Source organism: Leucoraja erinacea, chromosome 40 (genome assembly GCF_028641065.1).
Source record: "Leucoraja erinacea ecotype New England chromosome 40, Leri_hhj_1, whole genome shotgun sequence".
Classification (NCBI taxonomy): domain Eukaryota; kingdom Metazoa; phylum Chordata; class Chondrichthyes; order Rajiformes; family Rajidae; genus Leucoraja; species Leucoraja erinaceus.
Window position 1 is genome coordinate 826,823 of NC_073416.1, and position 16,185 is coordinate 843,007.

The 16,185-nt window shown below is 49.2% G+C and overlaps 1 protein-coding gene across 1 annotated transcript; it reads left to right on the forward strand.

Moving 5' to 3' along the window:
* Nucleotides 1-882: 882 nt before the first annotated feature.
* On the forward strand, nucleotides 883-14,850 carry LOC129714644 (fidgetin-like). The gene is made up of 2 exons (XM_055664363.1): nucleotides 883-907; nucleotides 7,264-14,850. The coding sequence occupies exons 1-2, from the start codon at nucleotides 883-885 to the stop codon at nucleotides 9,393-9,395; spliced, it is 2,157 nt and encodes a 718-aa protein (XP_055520338.1). The 3' UTR covers nucleotides 9,396-14,850.
* The last annotated feature ends 1,335 nt before the right edge of the window (nucleotides 14,851-16,185 follow it).

Sequence of the window (16,185 nt, forward strand, 5' to 3'; positions counted from 1 at the left end):
GGGGAGAGGCAAACGAGAGATATAGACGATGATGTAGAGAGATAGAACAGACGGAGGAAAGATATGCAAAAAAGTAACAATGATAAAGGAAAGAGGCCATTGTTAGCTGTTTGCTGGGTGAGAACTAAAAGCTGGTGCGACTTGGGTGGGGGAGGGGTGGAGAGAGAGGGAATGCAGGGGTTACTTGCAGTTAGAGATATCAATATTCATATCACTGTTTCCTTTATCATTATTACATTTTTTGCATATCTTTCATCCATTTGTTCTATATCTCTCGTTTCCCTTTCCCCTGAGTTTCGACTCAAAACGTCACCCATTCCTTCTCTCCAGAGGTGCTGCCTGTCCCGCTGAGTTACTCCGGCACTTTGTGTCTGTCTTTGGTTTAAACCAGCATCTGCAGTTCCTCCCGTGGCTAAAGCAGCCTGGCACCTCCTGCGTTGTTCTCCGTCGCGGGTCATTTACGGCGGAACTGGAAGCAACCGCGGCCCTTCTGCCTTTGCATTATTTCCTCCCGCAACCCAAATAGCTCCTCTGTTGCAATCGCCTCCATTACTGCGAACACGGGGCTGGATGCCTGGCAGGGTAGCCGCATGCCGGAGCTCGGAGGCTCCAGCGCATCAGTCAAAGTCATGGCGCTCTAGGGTGAATCCCCCCCCTGCTATGGCAATAATCGAACCGTGAGACCTCAACGTGGAACGCCTTTGAAGCATCCAGAGATATTTAACTGGATCAAGATCAACGTGGTCCCAAAGGAGAAGATGCAAGGAAGGATTGATCGGTGGGGTAAGTCTTTAAAGTACATTAATTGAATCAAAGTGGGGATGCACAAAGACTTGGGGGGTGGAGCTTGGATTTGGATGAGTTTATAAAGTAGAGGGGAAGATGGGGGAAATGCCACCGTCCAGAGGTAATGAACACAAATGATCTTTCTCAAGCTGATGCACAGGTGCGGAGGTGAAAATAGGCGCATTTTCCCTGTCGAGAGCACATGGGTGAAGAACCTCAACTCGGGGTTAGATGGCTTGCGTCACCCTGAGGTAGTCCCCATGTTAAACGAAGAAGCTGTGTAAAGAGTTGTGAGAGGCCATGGTATCAAAGTGCAGATGCTAGCATGGTCAGCAGGTTGGCTGGATGGCAGGTGGCAATAAAGGGGGCTTTTTCTGTTTGGCTGCCAGTGACTAGGGCTCGGTGCTGGGGCCGCTACTCTTCACATTGTTTATTAATGATTTGGACGAGGGGATTGAAGGCTTTGTGGCCAAGTTTACAGGTTATACGAAAATAGGTGGAGGGGCAGGTTGTGTGGAGACAGCAGGGTCTCTGCAGAAGGTGTTTAAGAAGGAACTGCAGATGCTGGAAAATCGAAGGTAGACAAAAATGCTGGAGAAACTCAGCGGGTGCAGCAGCATCTATGGAGCGAAGGAAATAGGCAACGTTTCGGGCCGAAACCCGGAAGGGTTTCAGCCCGAAACGTTGCCTATTTCCTTCAGGATTTCAGGTCTGAAGAAGGGTTTCGGGCCGAAACGTTGCCTAATTCCTTCAGGATTTTGGGTCTGAAGAAGGGTTTCGGTCCGAAACGTTGCCTATTTCCTTCGCTCCATAGATGCTGCTGCACCCAGCTGAGTTTCTCTGCAGAAGGTCTCTGAAGAAGGGTCCCGACCCGAAACATCACCGATCCCTTTTCTCCAGAGATGACGTCTGACCCGTTGGAGTTCCTCCAGCATTTTGTGTCTTATCTTCAGACTGCAGAAGGACTTGGATAGGTTGGGAGAATGGGCAGAGAAGTGGCAGATCGAATACAGTGTAGCAAAATGTGTGGTCATGCACTTTGGTAGTAGGAATAAAGGCAAAAGTCTATTGTCTAAATGGCAAGACGATTTGGAAATCGGAGGTGCAAACAAACTTGCCAGGTTTTTCGGGTGGAATCGGGAGAAAGGAAGGCAATTGCAATGTGAGCTCTATAATGCTGAGGCTCTATAAGGCGCTGGTCAGGCCGCATTTGGAGTATTGTGAGCCGTTTTGGGCCCCATATCTGAGGAAGGATGTGCTGGCTCTGGAGAGGGTCCAGAGGAGGTTGACAAGAATTATCCCAGGAATGAGTGGGTTAACCTATGATGAGCATTTGACAGCACTGGGCCTGTACTCACTGGAGTTTAGAAGGATGAGGGGGGAACCTCATTGAAATGTATAGAATAGTGAAAGGCCTGGATAGAGTGGATGTGGAGAAGATGTTTCCACTGGTGGGAGAGTCTCGGACCAGAGGGCACAGCCTCAGAAATTAAAGGACGTTCCTTTAGAAAGGAGATGAGGAGGAATTTCTTTAGCCAGAGGGCGGTGAATCTGTGGAATTCATTGCCACAGACGGCTGTGGAGGGCGTAAATAGATATTTTTAAGGCGGATATTGACAGATTGTTGATAAGTGTGGATGTCAGGGGTTATGGGGAGAAGGCAAGAGGGTTGAGAGGGAGAGATAGATCAGCCATGGTCGGATGGCGGAGTAGACTCGATGGGCGGAATGGCCTAATTCCCCTCGTATGACTTATGACCTTGTGAACATGTTAGTTCAAGTTCAAAGTTCAAAGTAAACTTTATTGTCAATTCAAATAAATTGGATTGAAATTGCGTTTCCCCATACTCCAAATGTGCAAGTAATATTTATAAGGAAGGAACGTGCTGGAAGAAGGTTAGAAGATGTAAGCAGGAACGATGACCTATGTGATGAATGAGGGACATTAACGGTGTAATAATAGCTGGTGCGATGGCGACGAAGGGAAATTGGGTAATAAATTTGCTCGCAATTGGAAAGTGAGACTTAGAAATTGAGTCTTGGAGAGAATGAAATCGGACAATGCAGAAGGAGAGACATCAAACTTAAAATACAGTGTTCGATTATCTTTTACCTGCTTTTTTTCTCCGCCATTGCTGGCCGCTGTTTAATTATGCACGTGTTTTCATGAAGACCTCACTAAGTATTTTTCAGGCTGTTCGTGAAGCAGGAAGAATCCCCAGGGAAACAATAAACTGTCTGAACCGTCCAATCCCTGCTCGGCTTATTGCATTGCTGTTGTCGGGGGCGGCTCGCTGCGCGCAAAATGGCCGCTGCATTTCCAGCATAGCAACGCTCCAAAAGCACCGCATTGGCCGCAAAAATCTCTGCGACGTCCCCTGCTCATGCACGACGCTATATAAATGCAAGTTCCACCTTTACGATTACTCGATTTCGTTTTCTGCTGATGTCGATTATTTTTCTGATTTTGTCAATGAGAGGGAAGTGCGTACATCAAAGTAGGAAAAAAGACACGCAACATGCCAGGTCAGGCAGCATCTGTGGAGAACATGGATAGGTGACGTTTCACAGAGTGCTGGAGTAACTCAGCGGGTCAGGCAGCATCTGTGGAGAACATGGATAGGTTTCACAGAGTGCTGGAGTAACTCAGCGGGCCAGGGCAACATCTGTGGAGAACATGGATAGGTGACGTTTCACAGAGTGCTGGAGTAACTCAGCGGGTCAGGCAGCATCTGTGGAGAACATGGATAGGTGACGTTTCACAGAGTGCTGGAGTAACTCAGCGGGTCAGGCAACATCTGTGGAGAACATGGATAGGTGACGTTTCACAGAGTGCTGGCGTAACTCAGCGGGTCAGGCAGCATCTGTGGAGAACATGGATAGGTGACGTTTCACAGAGTGCTGGAGTAACTCAGCGGGTCAGGCAGCATCTATGGAGCTAAGGAAATAGGGAACATTTCGGGCCAAAACCCTTACGGGTTTTGGCCCGAAACGTTGCCTATTTCCAGAAGGATTTCGGCCCAAAACGTTGCCTATTTCCTTAGCTCCATAGATGCTGCTGCACCATAACTCAGTGGGTCAGGCAGCATCTGTGGAGAACATGGATAGGTGACGTTTCACAGAGTGCTGGAGTAACTCAGCGGATCAGGCAGCATCTGTGGAGAACATGGATAGGTGACGTTTCAGATCGGAACCCTTCCTCTGACAGATTGCAGAGGAGATGGTGGGGACTCAAAGAGGATTGTAGCAGCAAGGAGAAAGCAAGAAGAGGATGGTCTCCCTCCCCCCAAATACAATCAGTCTGAAGAAGGGTCCCGACCCAAAACGTCTCCTCACTTTATGGTCACATGTATCTTGGCACAGTGAAATTGCTATTTTGCATACAGTTCAGTAAAAATCTTACTATTCATAGACACAATCACACTTAAGTACAAGCGTGTAAGAATAGTCGATTACACGCAAAGGAAGTATACAAGATTCATCACGTGGGCCAGCACGCTGCCGCAGCGCTAGAGTCGCTGCCTCACAGTGCCAGAGGCCTGCGTTCCATCCTGACTACGGGTGCTGTCTGTGCGGAGTTTGCACGTTCTCTCCCCGTGACCTGCGTGGGTTTTCTCCGGGATTTCACTTTCCTCCCACACTCCAAAGACGTGCAGGTTTGCAGGTTAATTGGCTTGGTGTAAGTGTAAATTGTCCCCAGTGTGTGTAGGATCGTGTTAGTGTGCGGGGATCGCTGGTCGGCGTGGACTCGCTGGGCCGAAGGGCCTGTCTCTCTAAACAAAACTAAACTAAACTATCCGGAGCCATCTTGTATCCTTGGAGTTCCTATTTCTTAAAAATGCATGATCTTAATGACCATAAAGGCCCGTTGTCATGGCGGCAGCTCTGGGTCGGAGTTGCAGGGTCGGCCTGGCCCGGCGATGTTGTCGATGTCCTCCACCGTGTCCGATCCACACACTCGGCCTCCTGGAGCGGCGCCCGATCCAATTGAGCCCCAGGCTGCTGCAGGGCCTCCAGCGGCCTACTCCACCGACACAGCGATGTGGACACATCCATTTTCTCCAGAGACTCTGCCTGACCCGTTTAGTTACTCCAGCACTTTGTGTCATTTTTTTTGTCAACCAGCATCTGCACTTCCTAGTGTCAATGACAAATGGAGGCCTGCGTGCGATAGTTCACAGTCAATCCACTAGATGTTGCTAGTGTCTGTGTTATGTCTCCTGATGTCACTCCTGATATCACCTTTAAAGCATTTTCACACTACAGCATATATACAGTATTCTCAAAACAAAAAAAATCGCCGAAGACAGCTGTTCGCACAACTAAATATTCGTGAGCGCTTTCACAGTAACAGGGAACATTTTCAAATGCAAAATTAGAAAGTAACTGAATTTAAAAAACAAAACATCACCGGGAAAGGTATTAAAATAGGCTGCTAAATGACCCAAATTTAAACTTTGGCTCGGTTTCAATTCTCGGTTTCCTTATTTTAATTCTAAACTTAATTGGCTGTCTTAACGAGTCACAGTCCTCCAACTGTTCACATCGTCGAACAATAGTTAGATTAAATCGTCTCAAAGTGCTGGAGTAATTCAGCAGGTCAGGCAGCATCTCTGGAGAACATGGATAGGTGACGTTTTAGGCCGGGACCTTTCTTCAGACTGATCTGAGGTGAAACGTCACCTATCCATGTTCTCCACAGATGCTGCCTGACCCGCTGAGTTACTCCAGCACTCTGTGAAACGTCACCTATCCATGTTCTCCACAGATGCTGCCTGACCCGCTGAGTTACTCCAGCACTCTGTGAAACGCCACCTATCCATGTTCTCCACAGATGCTGCCTGACCCGCTGAGTTACTCCAGCACTCTGTGAAACGTCACCAATCCATGTTCTCCACAGATGCTGCCTGACCCGCTGAGTTACTCCAGCACTCTGTGAAACGTCACCTATCCATGTTCTCCACAGATGCTGCCTGACCCACTGAGTTACTCCAGCACTCTGTGAAACGTCACCTATCCATGTTCTCCACAGATGCTGCCTGACCCACTGAGTTACTCCAGCACTCTGTGAAACATAACTGAGATTTGGAAGATGAGTTTATCACACGCGTGTGGCTCAGACAGAATCTTCCACCCCCGCCCTACTGTTAGATACTGTAAGTGGTCCTGAGCCCTTTAATGTAGAGAACAGCATAGCGCCCATGCTGAACATAATGCCATGTTGAACTAATCTCCTCCGCCTACATGTTTGCTTAGGAAATAAATCAATTTGAACCTTGGACTGGTATATTGTCCAATATGAGAACTGCCTTACTCTAAATATCCAGCATGATAGCAGATTCCGTGCTTACTGTAAAGTCCATGACCTGACCTTCCACTAACTGCAATCAGCTGGGAATTCTCTGCTCTTTGCAACTTAACTCTCTGTGAATCGGCCACTGCAAATTGGGAGCGAGGAAAAGGGCCTTCAAAGAGCATTAACTGCGGGAGTATGGTTGTGCAGGTCAATTCATGTAGTTATGAGTGATAGAGTCTCTTCGGCCCAACTTCCCACACTGACCAACATGTCCCAGCTACACCTAGTCCCACCTGCCTGCCTTTGGCCCATATCCCTCCAAACCTGTCCTATCCATGTACCTGTCTAACTGTTTCTTAAACGTTGGGATAGACAATAGACAATAGGTGCAAGAGTAGGCCATTCGGCCCTTCGAGCCAGCACCGCCATTCAATGTGATCATGGCTGATCATCCACAATCAGTACCCCGTTCCTGCCTTCTTCCCCATATCCCCTGACTCCGCTACTTTAAGTGCCCTATCTAGCTCTCTCTTGAAAGTATCCAGAGAACCTGCCTCCACCGCCCTCTGAGGCAGGGAATTCCACAGGCTTATGACTCTCTGTGGGAAAAAGTGTTTCCTCGTCTCCATTCTAAATGTCTTACCCCTTATTCTTAAACTGTGTGGCCCCTGGTTCTGGACTCCCCCAACATCGGGAACATGTTTCCTGCCTCTAGCTTGTCCAAACCCTTAACAATCCTATACGTTTCAATAAGATATCCTCTCATCCTTCTAAACGCCAGAGTCTCAGCCTCAACTACCTCCTCCGGCAGCTCGCTCCATACACCCACCACCCTCTGTGTGAAAAACATTGCCCATCAGGTTCGTATTAAATCTTTCCCCTCTGACCTTAAACTCATGTCGTCTGATTTTAGATTCCCCTACTCTGGGTAAAAGACTTCATCACCCTATCTATTCCGCCCTCATGATATTATACACCTCTATAAGATCACCCCTCATTCTCTTCCGCTCCAAGGAATAGAGTCTCAGGCTACTTTAAATCAGGCCCTGGAGTCCTTGCAACATCCTTGTAAAAGATGTTCGGACAAATATGTAACTAAATTCTTATTTGATTTTCCGGGAAGTCATATTCATTGAGTGGCCTTTGAAGATGTCGTTCACAATGTGTGCTGTTGCCTTTCAGGCCTGTTGAAGATACGTTGGAGTCCAGAGCATGTCCAGGGGCCAGAGCAGAATCTCGACATCTCATTGACAATGTCCTCTCTCGCACACAAAACCGAAGACGGACCCCTCGTTCAGCAGCACCCCCGCTACGAGTGGGCGAACGACGACATTTCCGCCCTGACCGCCTCCAATCTGCTCAAGAAGTACGCGGAGAAGTACTCTGGGTTTGCGAGCCCTGCGTACGAGAGGCCGGAGCTGGGTGCGTACGCGGACGCCCCCCTTGGGCCGACGAGCGAGGCAAAGACCGAAAGCGATGCCTGGCAAATGGCCCTCCGTGAGCCTGGCACCTTTGCAGCCAACGCGATGGACAATGGGCTCGCTGGCAATAAAGCAAGAAGCAGTTCCGCCCTCCCGCCAGTAAATGGCAGTGTTGGGATGGTGGCTGAAGCTTGCTACCCAAGCAACGCGGGTGGTACTGGGCCTACCCCACGCATCCAGTCCTGCCTTGTGCCCATCGGAACTTCTCAGGAATGTTCACCGGGTTACGGTGCCACGTACCTACCCTCCGACTACTGCAGCCAAGCGACGGCGGCGGCGGTTTCCTCTCCCCTCACCTCGTCTTTGAACGGTTCAAGTCTTCTGCAGCCAGTCCATTCCATGACCACCATCGGCCCATCTTACAATTCGACTTTAGCGGGCGTGAACTCACTGTACAACTACCCATCCAACCACTACCATTCCCAGTCAAGCATCGGGCCCGGCTACTCGGGAGTCCACCTTCCATCCTTGGGCATCCCAGCTCCCCGTCACCTTCCTCCCGCGTCCCGCCCGCCGATAGTCCCCAGGTACGGCTACCAAAGCCACAGCTTGAGCACGGGCCCCTTGTCTCCTGTCCCCAACGGGTCGAAGAGGAAAGCCTTCGACGTGAATCCGAAAGAGGACGTGAGCAGATACGGTTACGGGGAACCGCGCGTGGCCGCCGACTCCTACCAGACGCCGGGCGGCGCGTGTCATGGCGGCGGCTTCGCCGGGAGCGGTGACGGGTTCAAGGGGAGGAAGCAGCACGTGGTGGGCGACCCGGCCTACAAGTGCCGAGACCGCGAGAGGAAAGGGGCGTACAACGGCGGGCAGTTGGCGCATCCGCCGGGCTCCAGCGAGGCGTTCGCGCCCGCGTTGCTGGGCGGGGAAGCGACCGGCGGGCAGGGCCACGTTCTGGGCTACCGGCTGCAGCCTCAGAGGGTGGAGACGGTCACGGCGAGCGATCACCTGGAGGAGCAACTGAGGGGCCTGGACTCCCAACTGCTCAGCCTGGTCACCAACGAAATAGTGGACTGCAGCCCCCCCGTGCAGTGGGGTGATATCGCCGGGCTGGAGGCAGCAAAGGCGCTGATCGAAGAGCAGGTTCTGTGGCCCTTGCTGCGGCCCGGAGCTTACAACCGGGCCGGCACAGTGCCCAAAAGCATCTTGCTCTTCGGACCCAGCGGCGGAGGCAAGACGATGCTCACAAGGTGCATTGCCACCCACCTGGGGGCCACCTTCCTCAAGGTCAGCGGCTCGTCCTTCGTCTCCAAGTGGAAGGGCGACGGGGAGATGATCCTGCAGGCCATGTTCCTCATAGCCCGCTCTCGCCAGCCATCCGTCATCTTCATCAACGAACTCGACCTCATGCTCTCCACTCCTGTGGGCGAAGAAAGCCTTCACCTCAACTCCATCAAGGCCAAGTTACTGTCCCATGTGGAGGGCGTGGTGAACTCGAGCAGTGACCACATTATCGTCATCGGCGGCACCAGGCACCCGGGCGACATCGAGGAGACCATTCATCGATACTTTATAAAGCGGCTCTATATCTCCCCACCCGATGGCAGAGCGAGGCGGCAGATTCTACTCTACACGTTGGCTCAACAGGACCATTGCCTGAGTGAGGGGGAAATTAGCTTGGTTGTTCAGAACACCGAGGGATATTCGGGGAGTGACCTAATGCTGCTCTGCCGAGAGGTTGCCCTGGGCCGAGGGGATGGCGCGGCGTCGCACTCGAAGCCCGCCACCTACAAGGACTTTGAAGACGCTTTTTGCAAAATCCCCCCCAGCGTTTCGCCGAAGGATCTGAAGCTGTACACGGAGTGGAGCAAGTTGTTTGGGTCGTGCGTCTGACACAACGGTCGTGGACGCTTGCAGAGGGGGCGAACGGGCAGGACAATGAGCAAAGAAGTTGCATCGAACGTCTCCTGTCCGTTCCCACCAAGGGCAAATGGCAGAGAATCAGTGGACGCCATTTCTGCAGATAGACGTAACATTTCCGAGGTTAGTTGCTGTCGAGAGACTTGGAGTATTCCTGAATCAAAACGATTCAACTCATCCCAAATCAACCTCATGAGATCATTACATTTCCCTCAGGATTGCTTTGCTATTTATTGCCACAGTTGTATTCTATAATCTATAACCTTCTTCACAGCACCAGAGACCCCGGTTTGATCGTGGCTTTTGGGGTTGTCTGTCTGTGTGGAGTTTGCACGTTCTCCCTGTGACCGTGTGGGTTTTCTCCGGGTGCTCCGGTTTCCTCCCACATCCCAAAGTCGTGCGGGTTTGTAGGTTGATCGGCCCCCTCTGTAAATTGCCCCCTCGTGTGTAGGGAGTGGATGGGAAAGTGGGATAACACGGAACTGGTGTGAACGGGTCGGCACAGACTCGATGGGCCGAAGGGCCTGTTTCCACGCTGTGTCTCTAAACTAAATGCTGAGACCACAGAAACTAAGAAGCACAGTGAAGAAAGGTCACGACCTGAAACGTCGCCTATTCCTTCGCTCCATAGATGCTGCCTCACCCGCTGAGCTTCTCCAGCATTTTTGTCCACCATCGATTTTCCAGCATCTGCAGTTCCTTCTTAAGCACAGTGAAAATGATCACATGTTTGACATCTGGTGAGATCATTGCTGAAGATGACTCCAGAGCTAATGCAGTGTGGCCTTGAGAAGATAATGTTTCTGGGAATGATCATTTCAAAAAGGGACTATATTATAAAAAATATGAAGGTATACAGTGTATTTCCATGCTGTATTCCATTCGATCAATCAATCAGTAAGTGTTTCATCTCAGCTGAGGTGAGGAGCAGGCTTTTAGTTTAGTTTAGAGATACAGCGTGGAAATGGGCCCTTCAGCCCATCGAGTCCACGCCGACCAACGATCACGCCGTACACTAATTCTATCCCACACTCGAGAGACAATTTTGCGGAAGCCAATTAACCTACAAACCCGCACGTCTTTAGCATGTTGGAGGAAAACCGGAGAAAACCCATGCAGGTCACGGGGAGAACGTGCAAACTCCGTACAGACAGCACCCGTAGTCGGGATGGAACCCGGGTCTCTGGCGCCGTGAGGCAGCGACTCTACCGCTGCGCCAATGAGTAGACGTTGTTTCTCACTCTCTTGAGTTGTTTGATAATATCTTTTCTTCACGTGCTCGGGAAACCTGTGATTACTAACTTCAAAGGAATATAATGAACTATGTGGAACAGGTTGAATATAAGTTAGCTGTAAGCTGATCGAGACGAGCTGAAACCATGTAGGCCTGATCTCTGCTGTGGCAGATGTAAGGTTTTTTGATTAACATTGCTGTCTCTTGGAAGAAACACCAGCCTTGCCTTTTTCATTGCACTATCCAGAGACCCCTTGCTAGGAGGTCTACGGCCAGTTGATGATACAATGGGGCTCCTCTTGTCAGAGTGCAAGATGTACCAGCGTTTGTTATCTAGGCTCTGAAATGAAAATGCCGACCTGGATGAATTATCGGAGGTTATCTGTGAAATTAAATGACGCGATCAAATTTGAAAAATGAAACAAAGTGTACATCATCATCTCCGGGCTTTAATATAGCATATTGGGCATGTATATAATGTGGACTAGTAATTCTGTACGAGGGCAGATATCACAGGCCATTTTTAGCCGTGTCTGAGTAACCTTAAAAGGCTTAGTTAGTTAGTGAACGAATATTAATACACTTATAATTTACTTAAAAATCCAAGTTGCTTTGGTATTTGACTTTGAATGCATTGAAGTTTTTTTGATTTATGACAAAGAACTGTATTATAATTGCAACATATAAATGGATTAACGTTGAATTTTTTTTCTCTCCTTTTACATGTATTTGGCTTGTAGTACCTCTTTAATGCCTTGCCCTTTAAGGCATGTTTGTTTGGACACCCACTGTCAAACTTTGGCAACGGTTGGCTCAAAGGCTGTTCATTCCTTCAGTATTTCCGAGAGCGCTCCGTGATTGATGGAACTGCCCACGAGTTTCCATTTGTACTCCGCTAACATGGGCACACACGGTGGCGCAGCGGTAGAGTTGCTGCCTCACAGCGCCAGGGACCCGGGTTCCATCCTGACCACGGGCGCTGTCTGTACGGAGTTTGTACCTTCTCCCCATGACCTGCGTGGGTTTTCTCCAGGTGCTCCGGTTTCATCCCACATTCCAAAGACGTGCAGGTTTCCAGGTTAATTGGCTTCTGAAAATTGTTCCCAGTGTATGTGGGATAGAACTAGTGTCGGCATGGGCTCAGCTTGTTTTCACGCCGTAGCTTTTATTTTTTAGTTTAGAGATACAGCATGGAAATAGGCCCTTCGGCCCACCGAGTCCATGCCGACCAGCTGTCTCTTTGGCCCACTGAGTCTGCACCAACCAATATAACTAAACTAAACTAAGCTATGCTCAACTAAACTGAATTAAGCTGACGAAGAAGGGTCTCGACCCGAAACGTCACCCATTCCTTCGCTCGATAGATGCTGCCTGTCCCGCTGAGTTTCTCCAGCATTTTTGTCCACCTTTGATTGTTCCAGCATCTGCAGTTCCTTCTTAAACAACAGGTCTCTACCTAAGGTTCTCACGTTTGACCTATCCAAGTCACCTTGCAGCCTCCTAGCATCCTCCTCACAGGGAACTTCTTGAAGGCAAATTAAACATGGAAAAATTGGTGCATGAATAGGCCATTCGGCCCATTCGGCCATGGGGGGCCGAATGGTCTATTCCTGCACCAATTTTTCCATGTTTAATTTGCCTTCAAGAAGTTCCCTGTCTGCAATAATAATGTTTCTTTGATTGGTTCAAAGGGTAAACAAGGAAAGTATCTGTGCGATGAAATGACTATTTCACAATTTACCACAATGAACTTGTGTTTTCTCCCAATTCCTGGCACCTGGGTGTATTTATCGCTGCATCTCGGTTGACTGCTGTGATCTGTGAACTAAACATTAACGAAAAGGCATCGTTCATGAAACTGTTTGGTAGAGTCATATACAATCCCAACACTGAATCACTGAGTGATGTGGGCTGATGACACTGTATAAAACAAAATGCCTCTACTGTTAGAAATTGTCAAGAGTCTTGGGCCTGTCCCACTTAGGTGATTTTGTTTTTTTTTTTTTGGGCGACTAGTTTGTCTCCACATGTTCACTGGTGGATGTCGGGCGTAGTCTCCTCAGTAGCGTAGTCTCCTGGTCGCCGCTAAATTTTCAACCCGGTGAAAATTCTTCACCGCCAGTGGGTTTGACGCCATTGAGCGTAGCTTGACTTCTCCTGACGTGCGTGCTGTTGGAGGTTGTCGCCAGGATGACGAAGGTTGCCGCTGGTTTTTCGGCGACCTGCAACGACGATGACAGTCGCCGGCAGTTGCCTAAAAAAAATCGGCAAGTTTGACAGGCCCATCAAGAGTGTTTTATGGTCAAATGTCCCAAAGTGGAACAATGACATTTTTACTTGCGGCAGTACAACAAATGTGTACCCAGAGAACACTGTAAACACCATAATAATCAACAACAAAAGTTCAGTGTATATATATATTTTTATCATGAGACTACTAAACACTGCAACCTCCAAATAAGCTCCAAACAATATTTAATAAACAAGCAATAATAGTGCAAAGATAAATAATGTCCCCAAGTCTATGTAGTTTATTTAAAAATAAATTGGATAAGCATATGGATGAGAAGGGAATGGAGGGTTATGGTATGAGTGCAGGCAGGTGGGACTAAGGGGAAAAAAAGTTGTTCGGCACGGACTTGTAGGGCCGAGATGGTCTGTTTCCGTGCTGTAATTGTTATATGGTTATATGGTGGTTGTTGTGTTTAATAGCCTGATGGCTGTGGGGAAGTAGCTATTCCTGAACCTGGATGTTACAGTTTTCAGGCTCCTGTACCTTCTTCCCGATGGCAGGGGTGGAATGAGAGCGTGGCCAGGGTGGTGTGGGTCTCTGATGATGCTGGCTGCCTTTTTGAGGCAGCGACTCCTGTAGATCCCTTCGATGGTGGGAAGGTCAGTACCCACGATGTGATGGACTGGGCAGTGGTCACCACTATTTGCAGTCTCCTTTGCTCCTGGGCGTCCGAGTTGCTGAACCAGGCCGTGATGCAACGTCTTGAACTAAATAGGTTGTTTTTTTTAATCATACTGCATGCTGGTGTGTGATGAAAGATCTTAAACTTTAGACAATGCCTACTGCCTCGCCAACAGTCTGTCTGTCCTTTCTTCTTTTTGTTATTTTTAGCATGTGTTAAAAAGTATGTTTTAGTGTTCCTTGGTTTGTTTTATGTGTGTGGGGGGGGTTTGGGGGGGGTAACTTTTTTTCAATCTCTTACCTCGACGGAGATGCGATTTTTTTCCCGTGTCATATCTCCGTCCGCGCGCACTGCGGCCTAACATCGTGGAGTTGGCGGCCTTTCCTGGAGACCGACGGGCGCTCCAAGCCGCGGGAGTCTGCGTGACATTAACATCGCGGAGCTTGCGATCCCGTCGCCAACCGCGGGGCCTGTGGACTTTAACACCGTGAAGCCCGCGGTCTCTGGTAAGAAGAGGCCGATTCGGGAGCTCCGTGCCGCGGAGAGAGTTTCAACCGCCCCGACGCGGCAGTTTCAATCACCCCGACGGGGGCTTCGTTCATCAGCTGCGGGGGGGGGGGCTTTGATCACCCGACTGCAGATGGTTTGACCGCCCTGACCGTGGGTGAACAAGAGGACGAAGAATGAACTTTATAACCTTCTACCACAGTGAGGAATGTGGAATCCACTGTGGTGGATGTTCATGTTAACTTTCACGTGGTTGTGTGTCTTGTTGCTTTTCACTTAGTATGGCAACTCCAATATCATTGTACAGTACCTCAATTGATACATGTGACAATAAACTTGAAACCTTGAAACGGTTTAGGCAATACCTGCAGCTCTGGTCGCCTCCATTACAGGAACGGTGTGGAGGCCTTGGATAGGGTGCAGAAGAGGCTTGCCAGAATGTTGCCTGGATTAGATGGTATTAGCTGCAAGGAGACAATTAGCAACATGTTAGGTCTTCATTGGTGAACTGAATGTATACATGAGGATAAAGGACTAGTTGTCCAAATGGTACGACTTCCAAAAGCCGTCTTTTTGTTCTATGCTTTATCATTACTCATAACAATTTCTACCTCAATGCAATGCTTTCTATATGAAATATTTATGTCATGTCTTTTGAATGTTTGCCTTATTAACTTTTTTGAAGTTCTCAACCTGTCATGGTCAACTTGAAAGAACATGGATGTATTTCAAAGCATTGTTACACGATATTAAAAAAAGATGTTAAATTGAATGTGTGTCTTTCTTTAATTAGACAGTGTGGGTCACGGGCCAAATGATGAGGGGAAACTCCACATTCTTCCTCGACCGCCCAACCATCCAATTTCCTTCTACTAACACTCTACTCCGCTTAGCGGAGCTGGTCCTCCCTCTCAATAATTTGACTCCTCCCACTCCCTCCAAGTCCAAGGCGTAGCTATGGGCACCCGCATGGGCCCCAGCTATGCCTGTCGCTTTGTAGGGTACGTCGAACGATCCCTGTTCCAGGCGTACACTGGCCCTATCCCCGAACTCTATCTCTGCTACATTGAAGACTGCATCCGTGCTACATCCTGCGCCCATGCAGAACTCATGGACTTCATTAACTTCACAACTAATTTTCATCTTGCACTCAAGTTTAGTTTAGAGATACAACGTGGAAACAGGCCATTCGGCCCACTGGGTCCATACCGACCAGCGATCCCCGGATATTAACACTATCCTACACCCACTAGGGACAATTTTTTACATTTAGCAAGCCAATTAACCTCCAAATCTGTCATTCTTTGGAGTGTGGGAGGAAACCGGAGCACCCGGAGAAAACCCACGCAGGTCACGGGGAGAACGTGCAAACTCCGTACAGACAGCGCCCGTAGTCGGGATCGAACCCGGGTCTCCGGCGCTGCATTCGCTGTAAGGCAGCAACTCTACCGCTGCGCCACCGTGCCCGACACATCCTTCCCCTTTCTCGATCTCACAGTCTCCATCACAGGAAATAGATTATTGACTGACGTTGCATAAACTATTGATCAACATTGATACAACACATAATCTTCCAAAATCTCCGCCACCTCCAACGCAGAGACCGTTCCCTCCGCAACTTCCCTGGTTAACTCGTCCCTTCCCACCCCAACCACCCCTTCCCCAGGTATCTTCCCCGGCAACCGCAGAAGCTGCGACACCTGTCTCTATACCTCCTCCCTCGACTCTGTCCAGGGACCCCGACAGTCCTTTCAGGTTAGGCAGAGGTTCACTTGTACTCCTCCAACCTCATCTACTGTATCCCTTGTTCAAGATGTGGACTCTTATACATCGGCGAGACCAAACGTAGACTGGGCGATCGTTTCGCTGAACACCTTCGCTCAGCCCACCTGAACCAACCTGATCTCCCGGTTGCCAAACATTTTAATTCTCCTTCCCATTCCCACACTGACCTTTCTGTCCTAGGCCTCCTCCATTGTCAGAGTGAGGCTAAACACAAATTGGAGGAACAGCATCTCATATTTCGCTTGGGCACCAGCTTCTAGTTCTCACCCAGCAAACACCTAACAATGGCCTCTTTATCACAGTTACTTTTTTGCATATCTTT